General features: G+C 53.8%; 2 protein-coding genes across 11 annotated transcripts in view; one reads left to right on the forward strand and one right to left on the reverse strand.

Annotated features, from left to right (window-relative positions):
• Nucleotides 1-26,379, reverse strand: part of Dock6 (dedicator of cytokinesis 6) — a 54,302-nt gene that overhangs the window by 11,857 nt on the left and 16,066 nt on the right. For 4 of the 10 annotated variants that reach the window (XR_005870301.1, XM_040729964.1, XM_005078532.4 and 1 more), the window contains 25 exons: nucleotides 21,101-21,218; nucleotides 20,940-21,010; nucleotides 20,602-20,740; nucleotides 20,421-20,522; nucleotides 19,509-19,595; nucleotides 19,054-19,285; nucleotides 18,665-18,826; nucleotides 17,548-17,711; nucleotides 16,750-16,854; nucleotides 12,683-12,778; nucleotides 12,346-12,441; nucleotides 11,440-11,580; nucleotides 9,140-9,253; nucleotides 8,887-9,057; nucleotides 7,854-7,993; nucleotides 7,591-7,760; nucleotides 5,141-5,301; nucleotides 4,649-4,831; nucleotides 3,748-3,874; nucleotides 3,332-3,416; nucleotides 2,633-2,729; nucleotides 2,357-2,491; nucleotides 1,481-1,633; nucleotides 1,081-1,239; nucleotides 290-390 (listed from right to left, as the gene is read on the reverse strand). Coding sequence is in view for 9 of the 10 variants with exons in the window: in XM_040729964.1 (XP_040585898.1) it covers nucleotides 290-390; nucleotides 1,081-1,239; nucleotides 1,481-1,633; nucleotides 2,357-2,491; nucleotides 2,633-2,729; nucleotides 3,332-3,416; nucleotides 3,748-3,874; nucleotides 4,649-4,831; nucleotides 5,141-5,301; nucleotides 7,591-7,760; nucleotides 7,854-7,993; nucleotides 8,887-9,057; nucleotides 9,140-9,253; nucleotides 11,440-11,580; nucleotides 12,346-12,441; nucleotides 12,683-12,778; nucleotides 16,750-16,854; nucleotides 17,548-17,711; nucleotides 18,665-18,826; nucleotides 19,054-19,285; nucleotides 19,509-19,595; nucleotides 20,421-20,522; nucleotides 20,602-20,740; nucleotides 20,940-21,010; nucleotides 21,101-21,218 (3,309 nt within the window). In the remaining variant the exon portion in view is untranslated. The remainder of the gene's footprint in view (nucleotides 1-289; nucleotides 391-1,080; nucleotides 1,240-1,480; nucleotides 1,634-2,356; nucleotides 2,492-2,632; nucleotides 2,730-3,331; nucleotides 3,417-3,747; nucleotides 3,875-4,648; nucleotides 4,832-5,140; nucleotides 5,302-7,590; nucleotides 7,761-7,853; nucleotides 7,994-8,886; nucleotides 9,058-9,139; nucleotides 9,254-11,439; nucleotides 11,581-12,345; nucleotides 12,442-12,682; nucleotides 12,779-16,749; nucleotides 16,855-17,547; nucleotides 17,712-18,664; nucleotides 18,827-19,053; nucleotides 19,286-19,508; nucleotides 19,596-20,420; nucleotides 20,523-20,601; nucleotides 20,741-20,939; nucleotides 21,011-21,100; nucleotides 21,219-26,379) is intronic. The other 6 variants (XM_013119384.3, XM_040729967.1, XM_013119383.3 and 3 more) reach the window with 3 other exon arrangements.
• On the forward strand, nucleotides 23,272-25,301 carry Angptl8 (angiopoietin like 8). The gene is made up of 4 exons (XM_005078531.4): nucleotides 23,272-23,602; nucleotides 23,744-23,905; nucleotides 24,804-24,913; nucleotides 25,022-25,301. Exons 1-4 carry the CDS (start codon nucleotides 23,306-23,308, stop codon nucleotides 25,047-25,049), a joined length of 597 nt encoding a protein of 198 aa, XP_005078588.1. The 5' UTR covers nucleotides 23,272-23,305; the 3' UTR covers nucleotides 25,050-25,301.

A 26,379-nucleotide genomic window follows, 5' to 3' on the forward strand; every position in this document is an offset into this window, starting at 1 on the left:
GTCATACACGTGTGGGGAGGAGGGACACGTGGAGGTTGGAGGACAGCCTGAGGGACCTGGCTCTCTCCTTCAGCCAAGTGGGCCCCGGGGCTGAGCCCAAGTCATCAGTCTCTTAACAGGCCCCTTTAGCATCTGAGACAACTTTTCTCTTTTAAGTCGATTGTCTCGGGGTGTGTCCTAGTACACACGTAGCCTGTATCCGTATCTGTCTGTCCTGTCTTGTCCTTTAGCTTGTACCCTTCAGCTGACTGCTCACCTGGCGCTCCCTCCCCGAGGCCCTTGCCCTCACCTGTACATGAGGTCCATGAGCATCTCGGGGTCCTCCTGGTGTTCCTTCATCTTCACTGTGTCTGTCAGGATCATGTGCAGGTTGAACATGAGGTCCTGAACCTGGAGCGTGTGAGTGTCAGGGGTCAGGAGGGCAACAGGGTCAGGAGGGAGATGGGAGAGAAGGCTGTGCAGACAGTTCAGTGGGTAACATGCTCTCCATGTAAGCATAATGGCCAGAGTTCAGCCTGGGGGAAGCAGGGCAGGCTGGGTGCACACAAGTACACACGCACACCTTGTAGTCCCAGTGCTGGGAGGCAGGGACAGGACCATGGCCACAAGTCAGAAGTCATCCTGGCTACGTAATGAGTTCCAGGTCAGCCTAGGCTGGGCTGAGACACCCAAAAGAAGACAGACAAGCCAGAGTGGCCGAGCCTGCCAGTTACCCAGAGCATGGGAGGCAGGGGCAGGAGGGCCGGGGTTCAAGGCCAGCCTCAGCTACATAATGACATCTAGGCCTTCTAGACTAGGGGAGGCAGGGGAAGAGAGAGGGGGAGGGAGAAAACGTTATCTCCAAAACAAAACAAAACAAAACAAAGACTTGTCTTGGTGGATCATGCATATAACCCCAGCACTCGGGAGCAGAGGCAGGAGGATTGCTGAGAGTCTGAGGCCAACCTAGGATATAGAGTGAGACCATGTCTCATAACACCAAGGTTCAAAGATAAATACCAAAAATAAATAAATAAAGCAAAAAGACACAGGGGCAAACTACACATGTCCACAGTGGGAGGAGGGGTACGGAGGCATCACCTGCTCAGCAAAGGTGCTGTCCCTCAGCCCTATGTCCTCCTCTGCATAGGTCAGGATGGTCTTGAGCGACCTTCTCAGGTGCTCTTCACTGAAGTTCTGAGCTGTCCCCACAAGGGATGACAGGGACATGGTCACCAGCATCTTCACACGGGCGAAGTTCTAATGGAACAAGGAGGCAGCCCGTGTTACCCTGGGAGCCTCAGGTCCCCAACTCCCCATACCAGGGTTCCTTAACTTGCTGCCTTGTCAGCTGCCATGTGGGTTACTACTCCCCACCCACCTGCCCCCCACTTCCCACACTCTGACCCTTCTTCCTGGCCCGATACTGGGTGATGCTTGGTCACCCCTGTCCTGTGGAAATGCCTCCCCCAGCTGGAGCCCTGGGCCTGGCCTCCCATACATGGCCAATCTCGAAGTTCTGGCGCATAAGCAGGTAGAGCGAGGCGCTGGCGTGCGTGCGAATGGTGCTGACACGGCTGCCACAGTGGCGCAGGAGTCTCAGGCAGAGATCAGCACAAAGCTCCGTGTCCTCCTCGAAAAGCAGCTCCGGGAACTGCCCCAGGACCCAGAAAGACACCGCTCAGAACATCCCCATTTGAGATAGCGGTGAGATTTGGGGTTTTGTCTTGACCTTTGGGACTTGGCCATTTTGACCTAAGCTCCTTTTTTTTTCTCCTGAGGCAGGGATTCTCTGTGTGGTCCTGACTGTCCTGGAACTCGCTCTGTAGACCAGACTGGCCTCAGACTCAGAAATCCGCCTGTCTCTGCCTCCTGAGTGCTGGGATTAAAAGTGTTCATCACCACTGATAGGCTATTTTTATTTTTTATTTTTTTTTGAGACAGGGTCTTTAATGTAGCTTAGGCTGACTTTGTACTCTCTGTAGAGCCAAGAATGTCCTTGAACTCCTGATTTCCTGTATCTACCTCCCAAAGCTGGGATAACAGGGAAACTGGGATAACAGGTATGTATAACTCTGCCCAGCCTGTTTATATTTTTTGGAGGACATTTTTTTGGAACAGTATCTTAGTATCTTAGGCAGTCTGGGCTGGCCTTAAACTTCCTATATAGCCAAAGATGACCTGAAACTTCTAGTCCTCTTGTCTCTACTTCCCAAAAGCTGGGATGACAGACAGAGGACAGTCACCATGGCAGGCTTATTCCTTAGTTCAGAAATGCAGCTGTGGTATCCATGAAATTGCCGGGCACACAGTAGGTGCTCAATATATGATCTATTGTTACCTCTGTAAATTGTGGCTGCTGTTTACGAGTACTCACCTTGGAAACCAGTGCTCGCTGGGTGGCGAGGCCGTGCTGCAGGAAGAGGGCGCTCTGGGCGCTGCCCAGACTGTACAGAACGACTTTCAGCACAGCACCCAGGATGCTCTCCCGGGCCTCTGACAGCATCACCGTCTTCATGGAGGGGATGAGAAATCCAGGGGTTAAGAGGCAGGGTAACTATGGGGTCTGGGAAGCTGAGGGACTGTGGGGTCAGAGACCCTGGGCCACCATGAAGGAGTGAGAGGCCGGGACAGACGCTGGGTCAAGTCACACCTGCACAATGATTTCCAGCGTGTCCAGAACCACGAGGCTGGCCTCTGTAGCCAGATTTCCATCCACCAGAGCTTCATGTTCCATTTCATCTTTGGTCCTGGAGGGTAGGAGGCACCTTGTGAGTTCACTTGGAGTCAGACCATGTGACACAGCAGAGGCCTCTGCCACCCTTGGCGGTCCTTGGAAGGAGCTGCTCTCTAGAAATTGGTCTAAACCAAAGAAATTCCTTTCCTACAAGTCATGGTCTGAGTGTGTTCCCAAAGATTCTTGTACTGGAAGGTTGATCCTCAGCTTGAAGAAGTTAAAATATAGATTGCAGGGGCATGGTACGGCTCAGTGGTAGAGCGTCTGCCTAGAATTCCCCAGTAAGTTAGCGGCTGGGGCGAAACACTGGCGAGATCCCTAGACCCACTTAAAGAGATAAAAAGAGGTAGGGACTAAATAGATGGTTTTTTGTTATTAAGAGTGAGCCCTAAGAAGGGATTAAGGTAGGTCTCTGGCTTTTTTGTTTCTTTGTTCTTTGTTTTTTGTTTTTTTGAGACAGGGCTCACTGTGTAGCTGTCTGGCCTTGAAGTCACCATTTACACTGAGATTACAGGCCTGCACCACCACAGCCCACAAGAAAAAGCTTCTGTTTTAAAGTGGCCTGTTTTAGGCAGCTTATCATGGTCATGAGAAAGACCCATCTTTCAAACCTACTTGTCCACACGGTCCGAGGTCTGTCTCCAGTGTGTGACACTCTTACGCCATCGAACATTCTCCTGGTTTCCAAATGGACTTCTCTCTGCCTTGCACAAATGTATGTCCGTAGGTACATGGAGAGGGAAAGACACATGTACGCACAGGGAAACATACGCAAGCAGGAAGACATTTATGAAGGATTAAGCACACTGGGTAAAGACAAAACTTGCCCAGCAGACACCACCACTAGACCCACATGGGCCGTGGGGACAGATGGGAATCACACACACCACATACAGCAGTGGCATGAACTCCTGTTTTCTTTTCCTAAGACAAGGTCTCTTATGTAGCCAAGGCCTGGCCTTGAACTCCGTACTTCCCTCACCCATCTCCTGAGTGCTGGGATTGCGGGGTGCACCACCATGCCATCTCACCCCTACTCCGCCGCACCATCTCCTGCCGTGCCCCGATGGTGCCCAGGATGGCCTCCTCCAGCCGGGCTTTCATGTCCAGGGACTTCTTGAACGTGAGGCTGTTGATCCGCTCAAACGCCTTCTTCCCCTGGGAAGCAGAGAACTGGGGTGATGTGTGCTCCTTCTGCAAGACCCATGGTTGCCTAGTCTTTCTGCTCAGCAAGCCAAATCATCAGGACCTCTGCCAGAAGACAGCCCAGCCCCTCTCTCCAAAGTCTCACCACCTCCAGATTCTCCTCCCCCCACCCCCACTTCCCCCTTCCCCCACCCTCCTCTTCCCCACCTCTTCCAGCACCTGCGAACTAGAAACCACGCTACCAGACTCCCTTACAGCTTTCCTCCTTCTCTTTCCTATAACTTTCTCGTTGTAAAGACAGAGCCTCACACAGTCCAGGCTGGTCTTGAACTCACTATGTAGCCAAGAATGATCTTGACTTTCTGAATCTGCCTCTCATTCAAGTCCTGGCTTATGTGACCTTCCCTCCTGTCCCACCCTCCTCAGTGTCTTTCACCCTGGGGATGGATGGACCTTATACACGCTAGTCAAGCTTATACACGCTAGTCAGTCAAGCTTATACACGCTAGTCAAGCTTATACATGCTAGTCAGTCAAGCTTATACACACTAGTCAGTCAAGCTTATACACGCTAATCAAGCTTATACACGCTAGTCAAGCTTACACATGCTAGTCAAGCTCTCTTTGTCTGCCCACATCACCAGTGCAATATTCTATTCATGAAGTCAGGGGTCACCTCACCCTAAAGCTGAGGACAGACAGCCTACCTTTCATCCTCAGTTCCTAGAAGCCCACATGCTGACAGTGTTCCCCTTCCCACCCACCGCAGCCTCACCCAGCCCCTCACCTTGTACTCAAAGGCAGCCAGACAGAGGTAGAGGAGGTCCAGGAGGCGTCCCAGCTGGGGCAGGGCCAGGTCGGCAGCCCAGCGCTGCAGAAGGGCTGGCTCTGCATTTTTCAAGACCCACAGCACACACGCCAACAAGGTCCGGCTGGATTCAGCAGAGAGGGGGCAGCCTGAGCGAGCCGCCTGGGAGCAGAGAGGGAGTAGATCAACTTTATTTTCCTTATACAAAGTGAACTGTGGCCAAATGTATCTCATGGCATGACATCCTTTTTGTTTTGCTGGAGACACAGGCTAGTGTCAAACTTACAACACAGTCTGAAGATGACTTTGAACTTTTGATCCTCCTGCCTCTACCTCCCTAGGGCTTAGAGGTAGTTTATGTGGTGCCACTTCATGGATGCTGGGCAAGCGCTATACCAGCTGAGCCTCATCCCCAGCCAGCAACACGGGCTTCAGGTCAAAGGCATCTACGGGGATGAGCCTCACACTTACTGATGAAGGTCCCTGGGAAATGCTGGTGCGAGAGCCAGGAGCCAGAGGCCCCCCAGCAATGGCCATGGCCACTGACGGGTTGATGGTGCCTCCAATGTCCCCTTCACCTTCCGTGTCTGAGTCCAGCATGGAAGCCAGTCTTGATCGCTGCCCTGAGCCCTCTAGGAGCAGAATAGGAGGTGAGAAGAACGAGGCATTGGTAAGCACCTTGCTTTACCAGGAGTAGTGTGGTGCACACCTTTAATCCTAGCACTCAAGAGGCAGAGGCAAAAAAAATCTCTGAGTTCGAGGCCAGCCTGGTCTACAGAGTTAGTTCTAGGACAGCCAGGGCTACACAGAAAAATCCTGTCTAGAGTCCCCCACTCAGAAAAAAAGAGTAACTGATGCTTTCATTACAAATTTCCAGTATTCTCTGACATCAACTGCCCCTGGCCAGGTCAGGTCAATAGTTGCCTATTGCTCAAATTTAATCTTTGTACTTAAAATATGACTACTCTGGCCACAGCTCTATAGTTAACACTTGGACACATAACTTGAGGGTTGGGCCATAGCTTGGTCAGTGTGTGTCTCAGCCTCCTGAACACTAGGTTACATACATGGTGTGCACCAGCCATGGTAGACCGAACCTAAGTAAAATTCCAGCCCCACCTAGCTGGTGTGGCCCCAGCTTGATGAAAGTGGTCAGAACTGTCAATCTTTCTAGACACTAAAAGGAGCCCCTCCCTGGAGAAGACAGCACTGCTCCCGACTGTGGTTCTCATATGTCCAAGGACAACACAAAATTATAAGACAAGTGACAAGACAGGAAAATACGGGCAAGTGACCAACATATCCAAAGCAGACACAGAGAAGAGTAAATGTCCGTTAGCAAGCAACGACTTTACAATAAAAGTCAGAGGACAAACGTGAGTTAAAGATGAAGAACTTCAGAATAAAGCCAGAGGGCCAGTGGGGTGGCTCAGTGTAAAGATGGCTGCTGCCACGCCTGACGACCCACGTTCGGGTCTCCAGGACCACGTACTGGAAGGGGAGAACCGTCTCACATATTGTCCTCTGACTTCCATATGTTCATGTATATGTCTACTAACACACACAGAAAACAAAAATTTTTAAGTTAAAACTAGGGAGCTGGAGAGATGACTCAGTGGTTTAGAGCACTGGCTGTTCTTCCAAAGGACTCAGGTTCAATTCCCAGCACCCACATGGTGACTCACAACCGTATGTAACTCAAATGCCGGGGTTCTGACATCCTTCAGCCTCTGTGGGCCAGGTATGTACATGGTGCACATACATACACAGACAAAGCATTCCTACACATGAAACTACGAAAAATACAAAAATTAATAAAATTGAGATGTATGAAAAATTAAATCAAATTGGACATCTTACAAATTAAAAGATACAGTGTCTGACATTAAGAATTTGGGCGGGAGATGACTCGGTGGCTAGGCATTTGCCATGCACACACGAGGACGGAGTTTAAGGTGCCCGGCACTCACGTCAGTGTACATGGCAACACGCTTGTAGTTCCAGCCTGAGAAGCTGCAGACCTGGGATCCAGAGCGAGCTGGCTAGAGAGACGAGCCCTGTCAGCAAGCGGCAAGTCTGACTGAAGGTGCCCTGCCTCAGTGGACAAAGTGGAAGCGCGATCAAGCCTGATTCCTGACTTCAAGCTTGGGCCTTCACACGCATGTGCACACGCATACATACTCATACGCATGTGCAAACACACACTCCTACACGTGTATACACACATGTGCAAACAACACTCCTACACATGTATACGCACTCACACATGTGTACACACACTCACATGCATGTGTACACACACACACTCACGTGCAGGTACACACACGCGCACACTGAAAACAAAAAACCAAGAACTAAATAGATGGGGTTGATTGGAGACACAGCGAGCTCAAAGGCAGACGCGAGAGAGAACGGAAAGCAGCAGACGTGACACAAAGTGACGCTCTAACGCGAGTCACTGGAGTCCCAGGAGAGGAGAGGAGGTTGGAAATGTAAAGAGCTGGGGTCCCCCACACTTGGGGAAGGCGTGACTCTACAGGTCCTGCCCGTCTCCAACAGACTGACTACCCTAGCTTGTCCTGGATGCCGTGCAGGACCGCTTGCAGCTAAGAATAGAAGCGTGAGTGAGGTCCCCATGCCCTCACCTGCCAGCTTCCCTCTGAGCCCTCCCCTTCCTCTCAGAGCGCAGCACACGTCATCAGGAGGCCTCACAACGTGGGCTGGCACAGCACGGGTTTCTCTATCCTGATGGATGCCAGCACTTTCACTTCCAGGTGAGACTCAAGTTCACAGACCTAAGTAACTGGCTTGACTCGATGAGAGCCTGGCCTGGGCTACTCACCTCGGGCTGATAAGCCTGCCCCATCTCTGACTCTCCCACCCCACAGCCCATGAGACCCCATCTTCCCCAGCCCTCTGACCGGCAAAGCCATGCAGCCGTGGCAGCGTGTCCCTCGCAAGGGAGAGCAGGGGCAGGTACAGCTCGGCCACCTTGGCCTTCACGGCAGCCTCTGTGTAGCGGGGGTCAACATCGTGGCTGCACAGCAGGCTATGTACGGCGCTAACGGCCTTCTTGTGCAAAAGAGGTGCCCTGTGGAGTGACAGAGTGCTCAGCACGGTGCGCACACGGCTCCTGGCCCATGTCGCTCTGCTGTGGCCACACCCAGACCCATTGTTCGCTCACCCCTCAGCTTCAGGATCCAGGGCGAGGGCCAGCTCTGTCAGCAGGAGTCCAGACAGGAAATGCTGCTGCCTAAAAGGCCCACTGAGCTCGAACATGCTGGTCACCTTAGGGTCGGGGGCCTGACTGGAGAAGGTGGAGCTCTGCAGATGGGGTAGTGGATGCCCAGGGTCGAGGGTCAGAGGGATAAGGTCACCACCATGGTTACCGTGACAGTAACAGTAGCTGAGGTTAGTATAAGAGCTGGAGATGACTGTTTGGGGATGGGAGAGATGAACCCACAGACCTAACCCTGGGTACTTCCTACTTCCCTCCTAAGAGCCGGGAAGAGGGCTCAGTCACCAAGCCTAAACTCTTGAGTTTGACTCCCCACACGGTGGCGGAGAGAACCGACCCCTGTAAGTTGTTCTCTGAGTGCCACGCTATCGTCACAGCACATACGTGCCCCCCATAAAGCAACTAAAAATTTAAAGTATCTCACAAGACAGTGTCATCATGGCATTATTTTGCTCACGTGTTGTAGGATGACAATATCAATGCAACAGTGCTCAGTGGGCACAGGGTCAAAGGCCGAGCAGCGGGAGCCACGGCTCAGCAGTTGAGAGCACCGGCTGCTCCTCCAGAACCTGGGTCGCCTCCCAGCACCCACACGGCGGCTCACAACCGTCCGTAACACCAGAGCCAGCAAACCCAGCGCCTTCTGGGCTCCACCAGCACCAGGCATACACGCGGTGCATAGTCATACATGTAAAATAAGAATAAATGAAACTTTAAAGGTCAGCGGGAGAGGTCAGGGACAGCCCATCCACAAGGTGGCAGACAGCATGGAGTCACAACTCAAAGGGCTAGGAAACAGCAGACTGGACACCAGTCCGAGAACTGGGTTTGGGACTCAGAAGGAGTCATTTTTCCTAGACTCAGAGATGAAAAGTCAAAGGTCAAGGGCGTGCTAGGGCAGTGGACCACAAGGAATCGAGCAGAGATGCAGAAGACGGGTTGAAGGTGGAAGGGGGAGGGGGAGGGGAGGCCCGCCTACCTGGGAGGTAGTGGAGGACACTGAGGGGGAGGGGGAGGCTGGGGGCGACAGGGGACAGCACGGGAGGTTAAGGGTCACGTAGTGCTCATGGCTGCACAGGATGCGGGTGAAGTCCATTCGCAGGGTCAGCAGCGCAGCAGGGTTGGGGGCAGACTGCAGCCGAGTAGCCACCTGCAAGGGAGGGCTGACATCAGCATCCCCGGGTCACATGACGACATCTGCCACACCCACATCCTCCACCGTGCACACCTACCTGCTTGTAGTGAGCTCGCACCAGGCTGAAGACGTAGCCTCGGTCTGCTATGGACAGGAGGTCGCTGAGGAAGAGGGCCAGGCTGGCGTTGAGGCGCTCAGCCAGTTCCATGTCCTGGGGACACGGGAACCTGTCAGTCCATATTCATAGTGCCCAGCCTAGCTCTCCTCTGCATGACTTCCTTAACTCCCAGGTCTTCCTCCCTGACTTCCCCTCCACAACCCACTCACAATCCTCATTTTACTTTATTATTTGCAATGGGGTCTGACCTAGAGTGGGTCTCAAGAGCACAGAGAGAGCTACCTACCTCTGCACTCCAGAGCTGGGGTCAAAGGCCACTATGTCACTCCCAGCCCCACAAGACATTTTCCTCTCTATGTCCAGACTTCACAGTTCAACAGAATACATTTCCCAGGCTCTCTTTTTTTTTTTTTTTTTTTTTTTTTTTTTGGTTTTTTGAGACAGGGTTTCTCTGTGGCTTTGGAGACTCCCAGGCTCTCTTGCCCCTGATGTTCTAGCTAATGAGATCAGAGAAGAGGTGAAGTACCCTCTTTCATTGCTTGAAACCCCTGGTGAACTGGGAGGGCCTGGGCCAAACTCTGGAAGTCCCATAGCCTACTTATATAGAGAGATACTTTGGTTCTGTTTAAACGCTTATCCTTGTGCTCAAGCAAATTAATATGCTCTAGTGGTACACGACCAGTAATCATTTAATGAACATCGATTGAGCATCTACTGTGAAGGAAGCATAGTCCAACAGTCTCAGGGGAGAAGTGAGAAGCTAATATTACACAGCCCAGGCTAGCCCCAAGCTTGTGGTTCCCCTGTCTCACTCTCTCACATGCAGGACCACAGATGTTCACCATGACGCCTGGCTGGAGCTCGTCCATGTCAAAGGAGTGAATGAACACGCAGTGCCCATCACACTAATGTCAGCGCTTGGGCCTGGTCCAGGGACACCAAGGTCGGGACCTCTGGACCAGCTTACAGGTCACTGGGATTGTGTGATGAGGGCAGCATTTCCCAAACCTGAAATGTTTCTATCACATGCCCAAGGGACATTTCTCCTTAAAAACCAGGAGAGTTGCCGGGCGGTGGTGCAGCACGCCTTTAATCCCAGGACTCGGGAGGCAGAGGCAGGCGGATCTCTATGAGTTCGAGACCAAGCCTGGTCTACCTCGTGAGTTCCAGGACAGCCTCCCTCCAAAACAATACAGAGAAACCCTGTCTCAGAAAAACCAAAAAACAAACAAACAAAACAAAACAAAACAACAACAACAACAAAAAAAAACAGTAGAGTTGACCACGCTGGCCTAAGATTTTAATCTCAGCCCTTGGGAGGCAGGTGGTTCTCTCTGAGTTTGAAGCCAGCCTGGTCTACATAGCAAGTTCCAGGTCAGTCTGGGCTACACAATGAGACTGTGTCTAGAAATAAAATAAAATTAGAAGAGATGGGCTCGCAAGTTGGCTCAGAGGGCGAAAGAGCTTGCTGCCAAGCCTGAGGTCCGGAGTCTGCCCGCCTCTGCCTCCAAGTGCTGGGATGAAAGGCGGGTGAAACCACTGCCCAGCTTAATCCTTTTAAATAAAAAAACGAGGAGACATTTCTGTAGAAACGGGCTGGAGGAGTGGCGTACTGGGTGTTTCTATCTGAGGGGAACTTTCCGGCTCTCACACAACCCACAGGAGAGGGTGACTTGGATTCAATCCGTTTACCTCTTCTCCCAGCAGCATGGTTCCAGGTTACACTAGTCTGTCACTTTGTGCCTTGATTTCCCTATCAGTAGAGATGACATTAATACTTCATGGGTGACTGGGGAGAGTAAATATGATCCAGCTGGAAGCATGCAGAAGGTGATCAATAAATGTTTCCATAACAATACCGTGATCTTGACTACTGTTTGCCTAATCCCTGTGGGGACTGGAATTGGTGATCCTGGGCCTGGATGATCATCAGTCTCAGTATCACAACATCGCTTATCATGTTCCTGCTGTACACTGGTACTAAGTAAGGGGCACAGGACGTTAGTGTCCTCTGGTTACTCCACACCAGCCATGCTCACTCCCTCACTGCTGAGCGGCAGCCTGGCCCTGTGCTCGCCATTGCTCCCGAGTGTAGCTCCCAGGCCTCGCCCATCTCACTTTTCAGCTCTCCCCTCCCTAAATCTGCTTTGTGAGGGCAGGGACTTGCTCGACATCCAGCCAGGGCTGTGAGCTCGACCATGGGCGAAGAGACGCACGGGGCCCTCTGCACCTGACTGCAGCACTGCTCTTTCCTCCAAGAGGCCCCAGTCCCTCCTCACCTTATGGACTCGGGTGATGACTTCCAGGCCCACAGAGGCCACCAGGGCCGCAATGTCGTCCAGGAAGCGCCCAGGGAAGCGTAGCTTGCGGGGAGTGTCCAATCGCTGGCCCAGGAGCAAGTGTAGCTCCATGCTTTTTATCTGGGGGTGAGGTGAGTGGGCAGGGTGTAACTTGAAAGGCCCCTCTTCCGGAGGACCTGAGTTCAATTCCCAGCACCCACATGGTAACTCTTAGCCATGTATCACGGGATCTGATGCTCTCTTCTGGCATGCAGTTAGGGCACCGTATACATCGAATAAATAAATCTTTAAAAAATGGGCGAACGGGGCCCTGACCCCAACGGATGCAGCCTGAAGGCTGGGGCGGGACCTAAGGAAAGGACTGGGTGGAGCCTGCATGGGTAGCAGTGGAAGGGATTTGACTGGTCAGTGGGACCACCGGTGGAGCCTTAGAATGCAGAGTTTTGCCTGTAGAGGCCCGTGTCCACCTCTTGTTTGAGACAGGTCTCACTGACGCTGGAGCACCCTGGTCTGACTAGGCTGGCTGATCAACATGTCCTCAGTCTAGGATTCCAGCCCTTTCTGTGTTCTGGGGACCTAACTGCTCTTCCTGCATGCGTGGAAAGCACTTTAACTTCCCCCAGCCTCTGGGATCGGGGAATTCAGGACTCTGTCTTGGAGGGTTATGGCAGATGGACGGGTGGGGCCCGGGGCAGTGGGCACTGGGGAAGAGGACAAGCCCGGGGCGGGGTCTGCAAGCCTGACCTCTCAATGCTCCGTGCCCTCTCCAAGACGGGGGTCACTGTCAAGGTGACCTCCATCTCCCCTTACAGTGGAGCCTCAAGAGCATTTCTTGGGGCTTTCAAGGCACTTTTTCTCAAAGGTCCTGGGCTGGGGAGCTCTCACCATGAGCTGGAAGAAGAACCAGGCGTGCTGCAGGACCACCTCGCGAACTGCGCTGCCGCTCACCACCCACTGCAGGGCCAGCTCCTCGTGCAGCAGCTGTGGGCAGGGCCAGGGTCACCAGGAGCCAGGGGCCGCCCTCCCGCACACCCCTTAGGAAGGCATGACTTGGGGGACGCAGCCTGAAGCCTGGTTGGGGGGGTTGGAGCAGCAGGAGGTCATGCAGGGAGGGAGAGCAGACTCCAGGCTGGCTGGGCTCTGGGTGTGGGGAGGAGCACTGGACCCCTTGCTGTGCGGCAGTGGGGCAGATGTCACATCAGTCACCCGATCCCCCCTCTACCTTCTGCACAGTGTGTCTTGGCTGAGGGGCTGGCAGGGCCGAGGAGGAGGAGGCCTCCAGGTAAGAGGAGGCACGGCTAGAGTTGCGGTCGATGGCCTAGGATGGATGGGATGGAGAGCATGGGATGGCAGAGTGAGTTAGGGGTGCGGACCAGAAACGGAGATGAGGCTACGTGGACGGAAGATCAGCTCGTGTGGTGTGGGAAAAGAGACAGAGGGTCTTGGTCAGCACAGACACGGGAGGAACTTATGTCAGGGTTTGCACACATCTCCAGAAACTTCATTCACGCCTCAGAGATTTGGTGTTTGGTTTTTTTGAGACAGGGTCTCATGTAGCCCAGGCTGGCCATGCTGATGGCATTAGGTAAGGCTATGAGGGTGGGACCTTACAGTACTATGGGTGGCTTTAGAAGAAGGGGAAGAGAGAGGCAGGCAAGGTGGAATGCACTGATCCTAGTGCTGAGGACGCTGAGGCAGGAGGATTGTGAGTTCTAAGCCAAGGGGGGAACCTTGTCTCACAATAAAGGAAAGAGGAAGGAAGAGAAGGAAGAAAGGGAGGGAGGGGAAAGCAGGGGGAGAGAAGGGAGACAGCCCGTCACCACGGGCTACCCTTCACCACACGATATAGCACGAAGAGGCCCATGCTCTGGGGTAGTACTTAGCATCCAGAGGCATGAATAACTAGTTACGCTTTGTTTGTTTGTTTGTTTGTTTTCAAGACAGGGCTTCTGTGTGTAGCCCCGGCTAGCCTCAAAATCCCAGAATACTGGGATTAATGGTGTGTGCTGCCACCACCCAGCTCTTTTTTTTTAATTTATTCATTTTTATTTTGTTTACATTGGTGTTTTGCCATGGGTGTCAGGTCCCATGGAACTGGAGTTACAGACAGTTGTGAGCTGCCATGTGGCTGCTAGGAATTGAGTCCGGATCCTCTGGAAGGGCAGTCAGTGCTCTTAACCCCTGAGCCAGCTCTCCAGCGCCCCCCCCCCCCCCCCCCAGTTACTCTTTAAGAGTGGCCTGGTCTTGAGCACTCTGTTCTAGTAACAGAGAATGAACTGAGACAATGGGCGGCCCACACAGGCGTTGGGGGAAGGTAGGTCGTCGTGATGGGTGCCTGGGTAGAACGGGAACACTGGGCACGCCCAGGGTGCTATGGGAGGTCACGGGCAGCGAGTGTGAGGGCAGGTGAAGGAGCAGTTGAAGTCAGATGTGTCGAGAAAAGAGGGAGCTGGACGCGGTGGGGTATACCCGCCATCCCTCCGCTCGGGAGACCGAGGCAGGAACACTGTGCCTTCCAACCTAATGGACTACACAGCAAGAATCTGTCTCAAAACACAACAACCAAACCAAACAGCGCTCCACAAAACACACAACAAACACCAAAAGCAAGGACGGGGATTTGGCCCAGGGACAGAGTACTTGTGATTGCGTGGGCACGGGCCTGGGCTTCGTCCCCAGCCCTCGGGGAAAAGAGAAGAAGAGGGGTGTGCTGGGAAGGACGGAGTCCCGAGTGACAGTGAAGATGAGGCGATGCATGGGGTGAGGGCCAGGTGCAGCAGACAATGGCTGGCCAAGGCCCAAAGGTCTAGGGACCGCTGCACACGGGAGAGGAAGTCGTGATGGAGGAGGCCAGAGGAACCAGAGGACCAAGGATGAGGTCAAGAGTTAAATGGAAGGACTTGACCACCAGGTGGAGTTTGCGAACATGGAGGAGGTGTGTAGAGACAAAGAAAAAGAAAAGGAAGACAGGTAAGACAGCAATGATGATGGTATAAGCTAGGACTATAGGCCTGCCCTCCTGCTCCAGCCTTGCTCAGGGCCTCAGCATGCCCCTCTGTGAAATGGGTACCGTGGGACAAGCTTCACTCTCCTTGGTTTTCTGGTTAGGAGAAAAGGCTTAGTGATGCAGTTGGCTCAACCACCGGCACTTGGACACCCTGTAGTAGCCATGGCCCATCATGCACTGCTGGCTTAGCATGTCTCAGTCAGGCCACACACTATGAAGACCACTTCCTGCCTGGGACACCACCCTGTCACTACCTGGTCATCTCCTCTAGGCTTCCCAAGACCTAACTGACCTTTCAGGAGATCGAGGACAACCCTGATTAAAAATGCTAGAGGTAGGGACTGGAGAGAAGGCTCAGCAGTTAAGAGCACCGGCTGCTCTTGCAAAGGACCTGGGTCAGATCCCAGCACCCACATGGTCACCCACAACTCTCTGTACTCCAGGTCCAGGGGATCTGATGCCTTTTTGACTTTTTTATTTTTATTTATTTTGTGTGTGTGGTTTTTCGAGGCAGGTTTCTCTATGTAACAGTCCTGCCTATCCTAGAACTCAAACTCACAGAGATCCTCCTGCCTCTGCCTCCCGAGTGCTGGAATTAAAGGCGAGCGCCACCACTGACCATCGCCTTCTGGACATTTGAGGGCACCAGGCAAGTGCAACACAGACACATATGCACGTAAAATACCCATACACATAAAATAAATAAATCTAACGTATCTTTAAATACTGGGGGAAGGCTGGGCCTGCGCCTGAGTTGGTAGTGTTTGCCTAGCTTCCTCAAAGCCCTGGGTCCCATCCCAAGCCCAGAATGGACCAGTCACACAGGCTGAGCACACGCCTTACCAATGAACTCGAATGCTACCTGGCATTTTTCTTTTGGGTCAGGGTCTCATTCTCCAGGCTGGCCTCACTCACTAGGCAACCAAGGATGACTTTACTACTGATGGTCCTGCCTCTGTCACCAACGGCTAGGTTTATCGGCACGTGCCACCACGCTTGGTTTCTGTGGTCCTAGGGATGGAACCCAGGGCTACGTGTATGCTCGACCAGCGCTCTGCTTGCTGAGGCCCAGCTTCGGCTGCTGAAGCACCTGTGCGGGCACTTCTGAGCCGCTCACTTGTTTGATGGGTGTCTATTTCTGGGGTGCCTGCTGCAGCTCAGGGAGACACCCCTGGGCCCTACCCTATGCCCATGCCTGGGACCATGTTGCTGAGCACTTTACTGAGAGTCTTTTGTTGGTTTTTTGCTGAGGTGAGAAATGATGTAGCCGAGGCTGCCTTAAAACTTCCATGTAGCCCAGGGTGACCTTGAACTCCTGCTTCTACCTCCCAAGAGTTGGGATTACAGGCAGGCACCTGAAAATTTTGTGTGCTATCATCACCTTAAATTGAGAGGTTCAGAGAGGCAGCCAATTAGCTGGGGCACAGGACAAGATCTGAGCTAAGAGGGAATGGAGTCCAGGCCTACTGCAGGTAAAGCCCTCCCCATACCAGGTCCCTGGGAAGGAGGCAAGTTGGGGAAACCCTTGTATGAAAACAGATGGGGAACTATTGGGGTCCAGAGCTACTTCACCCTCATAAGGGTTGTCTACGCCAAGGGGATGGTTAGAAGTTCCCTAAAGAAGAAGTGGTTAAAGGGTGGGGAACGGCCATGCAGAGTAGTGAAGTTATAGGTGGGTAGATTAACATATGACTTGCACCCATTTACATACCACCACAGAGTCTTCTGTGTCTTCTGGGGCTAGGGTCTATGTTTTTCCTCAATGTTTTTTGTTCATTTGCTAAGACAGGGTCTCACTGTGCAGCCCTGGAGGGCCTCCAACTCACCATGTAGAGCAGGCTGGCCTTAAACCCACAGAGCTCTGCCTGCCTCTGTCTCTCATGGGCACCGACACTGCCTAGTCTTGCTTCTTAATCTTAATTTTACTTCTTGGTGGTGCTGGGGATGGAACCCAGAACCTCATGCCTGGTATTAAAGAACTCTGCCACTGAGTCACACCCCAAACCACACAGTGGCCTATGTGCAGCACAAGGCCCATTAGGCTGACCTATGTCTATGTCTACGTCTACGTCTATACCTATGTCTATGACTATGTCTATATCTATACCTATGTCTATGTCTATGTCTACATCTATATCTTTATCTATAACACTGACCGCCACAGCCCCAGACACAGTCACGCGGGGTCCTTGCTTTCCCTCAGGGTTAGTTCACTACAGCCGGGAAAGTAGGAAGAACTCATGCAAAGGTGACGCAGATGTCGGGGCAGATAGGGAGAGCACCTGTCTGGGGTCAGCCCCACAGTACGGGGGCACCCGCCGCAACACAGCCTTGCTGCCTCCCGGAGCATAAGCAGAGTTCACCCAGGAGTGTGAGCGATCGACACCCTGAAGACACACAGAGAAGGGATGATGTCCCAGGCTGAGCACAGGAACGGAGGTATGGGAGACCAAGTGTAGACACCGCCCCAGAGCACACATGTGCCATGCATATACCTGGGACATGTGCGGCGTGCATGTGTTCATGTAATGTATAACTGCCTAGAGTGCATGAGCATTTGAACCCATGTAGATATGAGCATGGAGAACATGTACATACACAAATATGTATAAGCACATGGGGCCTGTTCACATGCACTTGTGCATTGGCTAGTACATGCATGCATATGCATGGGGTATATGTGTATGTGCACTGTGTGCATAAATCAATGTATGTGTGCACATAGGCTACATGTGTCTGTGTATTTGTGCACATATGTACAAGGGACATGCATACATACCTCTTCCTATTAGTGTACACAGGCTGCATATGTACACACACTTTTGTATTTGTGTACACAGGCTGCTAAACCATGTGCCAGGCCAAACCCTTTCCCCTCATTCTCCAGTCAACTGAACAGTGCAGAACCCCCGGAGCAACCCTGTAGCTGTGAGAGCCTCAGCGTGACCACACAGCAGGGACAGCCCTTCCTCTGAACAGTGACTTCTGGCTTTTCTACCTCCATCTGCAAGGAGGTTCTTCACCCACCGAGCCTGCAGCCAGGCCCCGGAGGCTGGAGGCTTCAGGCCCCCTTGCCCTACCTTGGTGGCTAGGATGCGGGACACCTCATCATCCACAGAGCCAGGGACCACGGCCAGGTCAGGGTTGCTGCTGCTGATGCTCTTAGAGCGTGTCAGGTAGAGGCTGGTGGGGCGGCCAGCGCCTCGGGCCAGTGTAGCAGCCTGTACAGTTGCTGGAGCGACCCCTGAGGAGAGAGGGAACCGTCAGCTTAACACCTGCCAGGACGACACCAGCCCCTGGGTGAAGCAGCTTTCCTCTCTGAGTTTCCACGTTCTCACTGTAAAATGGAGTCAAACGTGGTTACTGCTTCAGAGAACACACTGGGAACAGAGACTAGTGCCTACAGGTTCATTATGTACAAATGGGGAAAATCTAACTTCTCTTTCAGTGCTGGGGACGAAACCCAAGGTCTTGGGCAGGCTCAACAGTTACACTACAGGAGCTGCACCCCAGCCGGAGCCCCTCCCTCCCTGTCCTCCTTCCTTCCCTCTCTCCCTTTCTGTCCTCCCTCTGCGCCCCTCACCACCTTTTTCTGGTGCTGAGGTTCAAACCCCAGGCATGCCCCTGAGCCACATTCTCAGGGCCTGGGTCCCACGGTTAGGGTCATCTGTGACTATCAGAACTGAACACCATCAGTGCCTCCTTTAAAATGGGAAAAGAAGGGCTGGAGAGATGGCTCAGTGGTTAAGAGCACTGACTGCTCTTCCAAAGGTCCTGAGTTCAATTCCCAGCAACCACATGGTGGCTCACAACCATCTATAATGAGACCTGGTGCCCTCTTCAGGCCTGAAAAGACATACATGCAGGCAGAATGCTATATGTTAAATAAATTAATTAATTAAAAAAAACAAATGAACAAATAAATAAAGGGAAAACAGGCTCAGAGAGGTAAAGACCAGGATCATACAGTGTCTAGGACACTCAAAACCAGGCTCAGCATCTTGCTGATGGGCTGATCCAGTTGTGGGTCGAGTGTACAGAAACCTGGCCTGGGGCCAGAGCCAACTGGGTAAGAAGGTGTCTACCTCCTAAGTCACCCCAGGGAGGCCCTGGGGGCTTTGCAGATGTTACTCTTCTGCTTAGTGTACTGTTCACACCCATATTTCCTGTGGTCCCACGTTCTCCGTCCACACTCACCACCTGGTAGGCTGAGGTCTCCGCCAGGGAGCCGAAAGGCATAATGGACATAGGCAGCCAGCAGTGGGCAGTGGCCACGGGAATCTTGGACGGCCTCCAGGCTCCGGTGCACAAGGCTGGCTACATGAGCCATAGCTTCAAAGGCCCCTCGGCCCAGGTTCACTGTCGGACAGAGCGAAGGTCAAGTTCCACAGCCCAAAGCCTTTCAGGCCCCCACTCACCTCAGAGGAGGAGAGGGCAGATAAGGTACGGGAGCTCATTGGATCTTAAAGGACTTGCGCCGGGGTGCTCTGGGAGTTCAGGAAAACCAATGGACTATAGGAGGGCACTCAGGTTGGGGGAAGGCGGAGTAGCTTTCCAGAAACAGGCCTGAGACCACAGTGGCTCACCTATCTGGCCACCAATGACCGGTGGCCGCACAACCAGGCGGACAAGCTTGTCTAGAACGTGGTGGGAAAAGGCCACAAGGGGCTCTGGGCTGGCGAGGCGCAGAGCCGCCAAGCTGGCTCGCAGCTCCTGCTCCATAGTCGCCTCACTCAGCACCGTCTCCTTGAGCCGGAATGGAAAGGTCCCTTCTTGTAGAACATGCACCAGGGTGAAGAACTTATCCAAGTGGGGGTCCTAAGGAGAGGGAAGGGCATGGAGTGAGCAGAGAGGGGGAGGGGTGGGGTGTATGTCCGCCCCCCCCCGCCTGAGTCAGCAGTCTGGATCAGAGGGACTAAAGTCATGCCCAGTGGATGAAGGCCAGACCTTTGCCAGCCAGTTGCAAGCAAGTCTTGCTCAACCCCAAGTTAAGCAGGAGGGGAACGGGCCGGGGAGCCTGGGTTCTCATCTTACTCTGTACCTGGGGGTGCACGGACGACACGGTTGTGAGCTCCACACTGAACACACCCTTGTGACCGTCCACCCAGCGCATGCCCGGCAGCGCCACCTGTGGGAGGGAGAGGCGGGGTGGGCACAGGCTGACCCTCCCCCACGCATCAGGCCACCGGGCTAGGCTGTGGCCCTAGCCATTGCAACACCATGGCCAGAAAGCCCAGTCTGAGGGAGCAGCAGGGTACCCTGTCCCTAAGGGAGAGCCCTAGTCTGGAAAACCACAGAAAGTGTGTGTGTGGGGGTATGTTCAGAGTGAACATTAATTAGAAAAAGCAATGACCTAGGAATAGCATTTGGGGGGAACTTGAAACCGTCAGACTTGTTCACTAGCTAGTAGAGGGGAAGGGTGCTAGCACTATAATGGGGCAGATGGAGGGGGTGCTTGGGAGACAGAGGCAAGGGCTCAAAGTCATCCTTGACTACACAGAATTCCAAAACGAAAACCCAGGGCCATCAAGATGTTCCAGCGGGCAGAGGCTCTCAACGCTAAGTCTAATGACTGCTCTAAGCCCTAGGACCTGCATGGCAGGCATAGAATGTACTCCACAAAGATATTCTCTGACTTTCACACACTTCCCAAGGCACATGAGACACATTCCCAAAATAACAAGTATGTTTTTTCTTTAAATCACAAAGGCAGGGCTGTTAATGGAACAGAGGGGCTGGGGGACAGCGATAGAGGAGAGGGCAGGCTGGGTACAGAAAGAGACACATGGGGTGCAGGCGCCTCAGAGACACTCTGTGGGGGTGGCGGAGGCGCAGGGACCACAAGTGCCCATTAAGTTTAGCAAGACTCTCCAGGGCATTGAGGGAGGCAGGCAGGGAGCTGTGAGGACTAGAGAGCAATGAAGGCATCGGTGTTGGGGGCACAGGCACGTACATCGGGGGTCAGGACTGAGTAGCTGGGTGGAGGCTGGTCCACTGACACAGGCAGGCAGAAGGGGCCAGTCCGCAGGCGGCCATGTTGCAGCAGAGGGATCCACTGGGGAGAATGGATGAGGATCAGGTATGGCTGGGGGCCCTGGGGGCAGGAAGGAAGCTGTGGGGTTACGGTAGCTCACAGTGAAGCCCACAGGCGTCTCCAGGGGTGCTCCTGGCCGGGGCTGGCAGCTGACGTGATAGAAGGTAAAAAACAGGTGATGGTTCTCGGTCACGCAGGCGGGAACTCGCAGCTTGAATTCCTCGTAGAACTCAGGAGACCTGGTAAGATAGGACCAGGGGCTGGGGGCCAGCTAGCGAGTGGGGATCTTATAGGATGACTCCCTGCCTCAACTTACCTCATACCGAGACTTAAGCCTCCCCTCTTCCTGCTCCACGCATGCTCTCCTACCCCCGGCCACCCTGACCCTCTCAGAGTCCCCAGGGTCAGTCCATGTCATCCACACCCAGCCCTGCATACTTGTTGTGATAGATCACTGGTGTGAAGGCCTCTCGGGCGAATTCGCTACAGCTAGATTTCCCAAAGATGACCTGCGGGAGGTGTGACGTGAGGGACCCACCAGAGACAACCTATGCCTCTCCACCCACCCTTTCCCCCCAGAGCGGGGTCACTGCACTGACCGGCAAGGCCTGGCTTTGGTCCTCGCCGGCCATGTACTGGATCCGCACGGCCAGGTTGCGCACGGAGCCCTGACGACTGCTGAAATTGAGGCTGTGTGGGTACACGAAGAGCAGGTTCCTGCAAGAGGAGGAACGGGAGGGGTGGGGCCTGAGAGGCTGGAGACTTGGTCACGGGGAAGAGGGCCGTGAAGCAGGCGCACTTAGGACAGGGGGGCTGTGATCCAGACACCACAGAGGGTCATGGATACACAAATCCTCTTTTTGTTGTTGTCGTTGTTTTGTTTTTCGAGACAGAGTTTCTCTGTGTAACAGTTCTGGCTGTCCTGGAACTAGCACTTGTAGACCAGGCTGGCCTCGAACTCACAGAGATCCTCCTGCCTCTGCCTCCCTAGTGCTGGCATTAAAGGCGTGCGCCACCACTGCCAGCAGATGAAACCTCTTGATGCACACATCTAGAGTCAGGGATGTACAAGGCCAGGCACAGATGGGCACTGAGAGCCAGGGTTTGTTTTTTTTTTTTGTTTTTGTTTTTTTTAATTCGAATTCATCCTGGTCTACATAGCAAGTTCTAGGCCAGCCAAAGCTACATAGAGAGACCTTGTCTTAGGAAAAAACAAAACCAAACAGCAGCAGCAACAGGCATTGGAGACACGTTCTCATGTAACCCGGGCAGATTTGAGTCTGTTATTTACTCAGGATGATTTTAAGCACTTAACTTCCTGTCTGCACCTCCATTGTGCTGGGATGACAGCATGTGACAGCACTCCTGGTGTATCAAGTACTGGGGACAGAACAGGCTTTTGTGTGCACTCTGCAGGCTGAGCACCCCTCCAGCTGCACATGGCTGAGGCCCCTAACGGCAGCCTGGGTCCTGGAGAAGTGGTCGAGCAGTCAACAGCACCCTCATCAGGCAGCTCCAGGGGACCTGATGCCTCCTTGGGCACCTGCGCTCAGACCCTGCCCCTAAACACATCTGATTAAAACGATAAACAAGCCGTTTCAAAAGGTGGTCCAGACAGCCAGGAACGGCCGCCCTCCTCACCGCCACCCCGCCCCACTGCAGTCACATAGAGGCTGTCTCTCAGGTGGATGCCGGAGTCCTGGTCCTGCCCCCTTTCCCCAACACACTGCACAGCCCCCAACCCTGCAGGCCTCGGTTGCTCTATCTGTATAATGGGGCACGTGGTAGCACAATACCAACAACCAATAACCTCGGTTATCACACAGTGACAGTCATCACACAGCACACCTCTGGGGCACCCTCTGGGTGTCAAGCCCCACTCCAAACACTCACCATAAATGGCCATTTCCTGTGCTGATGGGGACACAGAGCCTGGCAAGCCCAGCAAGCCACCCACCTCTGAGCTTTACCTCAGCCCTTGTTTTCTTGAGACAAGCAGGGTCTAGTTCTGTAGGCCAGGTTGGCCTTGAACTCAAGTCCCTCCTGCCCCAGCCTCCCCAGTGTGGGATAGACATGGGCCATTGCATCTGACTTATGGACTAACTTTCCATTTGCAGTCAATGGCTTTTCTTTCCGAGTGCACATGGCAGGTGCTCAACAAAGCACGTGGGACCCCCTAGGTGCAAGATGAGGTACAGCACTTGCTCCTCGATTTAACTTAGCACCAAGCACAGACTGGACCAGGAGCCAGGCTCCACAACCTCGGGAGGGGACTGCCATGTCACGCTTGCACTCCCTCCAGCTGTCAGCCACACCCACGGCGACCCCTCGCAAGGAGACAAGGGAAGCAGGTGACCAACGCACGATGCCTGGAGCCCATGTAAATGGCTGACAGTCACGAGACTCTAGCCTGTTCCAGTGGCCCCTGTGGGTGGCCCAGAGCAGGCAGTGCCCTCCTGTGTTGGTGTGTAGACAGCCGTGGCTCACAGAGGCCACGCCTGGGCTTAGATGGGAAACTGAGGGTCAAGGCATTCTGTAGTCAGACAGGCCCTGGTGCTGAGGTCTAAGATCGGGGCATCGGGGCTCCCCCCGCACCCCCACCCCAGCTGGCCGTGAGTTCCAGCCAGCGTGATATCAGCGTGGCCTGCTTAGCCGTCAGCCTGATGCAATGGCTTGCACCCCTGCCAGGCCCTTGTGCAACCATGGCTGGCTAACCATTGACCAGGGAGAGGGGGTTAGTGGCAGCCTGTGGAAATAAAAGGTGGCCCGCACTGGCATAAGAACACACCCCTAGGCCCTGAGCCATGGCTGTGCTAGCTCTCTGCCTCCTGTGGGCCTTAGCATCAGCAGTGCGACCTGCCCCCGTGGCTCCTCTGGGTGCCCCAGAACCAGCTCAATATGAAGAGCTGACCCTGCTCTTTCATGGGGCTTTACAGCTAGGCCAGGCCCTCAACAGTGTGTACAGAGCCACAGAGGCACGTCTGACAGAAGCTGGGCACAGCCTGGGCCTCTTTGACAGAGCTCTGGGACTCCTGGGAACAGAGGTCAGGCACAGCCGGGATGCAACACAGGAGCTTCGCACCAGCTTGTCGGAGATCCAGGTGGGCACTGGAGCCGGGGTGTCGCTGGATGGGTAAGGGTCTGAGGAGAAGTTAAGTCAAGAGTGTCCACTGTCATCACAGTAGAGGGAAAGTGATAAGTCCTGGGTGGGCAGAGCTGACACCACGCCGCCTGTTGAGCAGGTTGAAGAGGACGCTTTACACCTTCGAGCAGAGGCCACAGCCCGATCGCTGGGGGAGGTGGCCCAGGCCCAGCAAGCTCTGCGGGACGCTGTGCGGAGACTACAGGTCCAGCTGAGGAGTGCCTGGCTGGGCCAAGCCCACCAAGAATTTGAAACCTTAAAGGTAAGGGACTCCCGGGTCTGAGGGGCACAGCCCTGCCCACCTGTGAATGCTGAGCTAGAGGACCCTGCTCCCAGTTGTATACGGGATTCTACTCTCAGCGACCGTCTTGACCTCAGTTTTCCCAGGACCAGGCATGGTGGTATTTGCCTGTGACCCCAGAACCCTAGAGGCAGGGGCAGGGGGAGCAGAAATTTAAAGCCAGTCTTGTCTACATAGTCAGAGGCCAGCCTGGGCTGCATGGGGACAGACACCCGGTCTCAACAAGAACAAAGGGAGGATGACTGGGTGTGACGACGCAACCCCAGCTCTTGGCATTAAAGGCTTGATGGTCAGGAGGCCAGGGTGGTCTCCGGCTAGAAAGACGTCCAAGTTAAGCTCGTGCTACATGAGACCCTGTCTCAAAACAGATAAATGACCGAATAATGGGACTGGCAGGTAGAGGCTTGAAGCCAAGCCCAATGACCTGAGCTCCATGCCTACAACCCACATGGTGGGTCCCACTCCCTAGCTGTCCCTTGATTCCCACATCTGTGCTATAGCACATACACACACTAGATAGAATAAATTTTACAATAAAATAATAGTAACAATGACTTCAGAGCAAAGCTAGAGCCTCCCACTGCAGGGGCAATGGACACAGTGGTTGCTCAATAAATGCTTATTACCATGTATGCTGTATACTGAGAACCCAGTCAGTGCTATCTGATGCCTTTTTACAAATCATACAAAGCAAGTCCTATCTTAGATCTTAGATACACTTTACAAATGGGGAAACTGAGGCCATATGGTCTTCGACATTTGCTGGGTCATGTGGATTGTAACAGAGAGACCTGGCAGTGGTCAGGAAGAGAGGAGATGAACCAGAGCCCCCAGCTAATGTCTATATGCTACCCCACAGGCTCGAGCTGATAAACAGAGCCACCTTGTATGGGCGCTCACGGGCCACGTGCAGCGACAGCATCGGGAGATAGCAGAGCAGCAGGTGTGGCTGCGACAGATCCAGGAGAGGTGAGTCTGACGGGGACTCGCACTAGGGTGGCAGGGTGGTGGTGCCTAAGTCCACTGAACGGTGTCCCCACCCTACACTGGACTTGACTGAGCTGTCCCCCTCTCTAGACTTCACACGGCAGCCCTCCCGGCCTGAGACGGCCTGGACGGCATGAGAACCAATCGTGCTGCTGGGAACATTGAATGTGCTCCGCCAGAGCCCCGAGCAGGGCAGACAGAGCTGGCTGCCCACCGGCTGGGCTTGGTCAGTGCACTCCGATTCCTGACAGAGCGGAGACAGAAGGGAGCAGGCGGGATGGCAGGCAGAAGACAGAGTCCCGTGGAAGAGGACTGGAGGAGTACAGGAGTCCCTATGCCCACACCCCAATAAAACAGAACAGAGCCTGTCTATGCTGAGCGCCTATGCCTGTGTCTGCAAGAAAGGGGGGCTGGGGCTGGGGTTCAGCTGACACAGTACCTGCCTGGCATACATAAACCCTGGGTCCCAGTTACAGAACCTGATGCACACTTGCCATCTCGGCACCGGGGAGGCAGAGGCAGGAGGATCAGGGGTTCATGGGGAGGCAGAGGCAGGAGGATCAGGGGTTCATGGGGAGGCAGAGGCAGGAGGATCAGGGGTTCATGGGGAGGCAGAGGCAGGAGGATCAGGGGTTCATGGGGAGGCAGAGGCAGGAGGATCAGGGGTTCATGGGGAGGCAGAGGCAGGAGGATCAGGGGTTCATGGGGAGGCAGAGGCAGGAGGATCAGGGGTTCATGGGGAGGCAGAGGCAGGATTCCCAGGCAGCCTATCCTAGCTGGCAAGTTCCAGGCCGTGAGAGACCCTGTCTGAAGGCTCTGGGTGAGAGCACATATTGCTCCCGCAGAGGACACACCCACATTTAAGTCATCCATCACTCGTGCCAGGTGGCTTACAACCACCTGCAACTCCAACTCCCAGGGATCCAAAGTGTCTGTCACCTGAGCACCTCACACGGGTGCGCACTCCCACACGCAGGAGCCTGTACCTATACAGGTGCACATTCCCGCACAGACACAGACAGACAGACAGACAGACACACACACACATTCCCGCACAGACACAGACAGACAGACACACACACACACATTCCCACACAGACACACACACAGAGAGAGAGAGAGAGAGAGAGAGAGAGAGAGAGAGAGAGAGAGAGAGAGAGAGAGAGAGAGAGAACTAAAAACAATAAAATCCAGGCGTGTATGGTAATGCACTCTTTTTACCCCAGGACTTGGGAGGCAGTCTCTGAGTCACAGGCCAGCCTATCTCAACAAATAATAATAATAAGCATTGAAGAAAAAAGATGGGGTACTGAGATGGCTCAGAGGGTAAATGTGTCACCACAGCCTGGCAATGAGTCCCAGCCTCAGAACTAACCCAGTGGTTAAGAACTGATTCTACAACGTATCCGCTGACCTCCGCACTTGCTCTGTGTGCTGCCCTTCCCCCA

The sequence above is a fragment of the Mesocricetus auratus genome, unplaced genomic scaffold (assembly GCF_017639785.1).
Source record: "Mesocricetus auratus isolate SY011 unplaced genomic scaffold, BCM_Maur_2.0 Super-Scaffold_100022, whole genome shotgun sequence".
Taxonomy (NCBI): domain Eukaryota; kingdom Metazoa; phylum Chordata; class Mammalia; order Rodentia; family Cricetidae; genus Mesocricetus; species Mesocricetus auratus.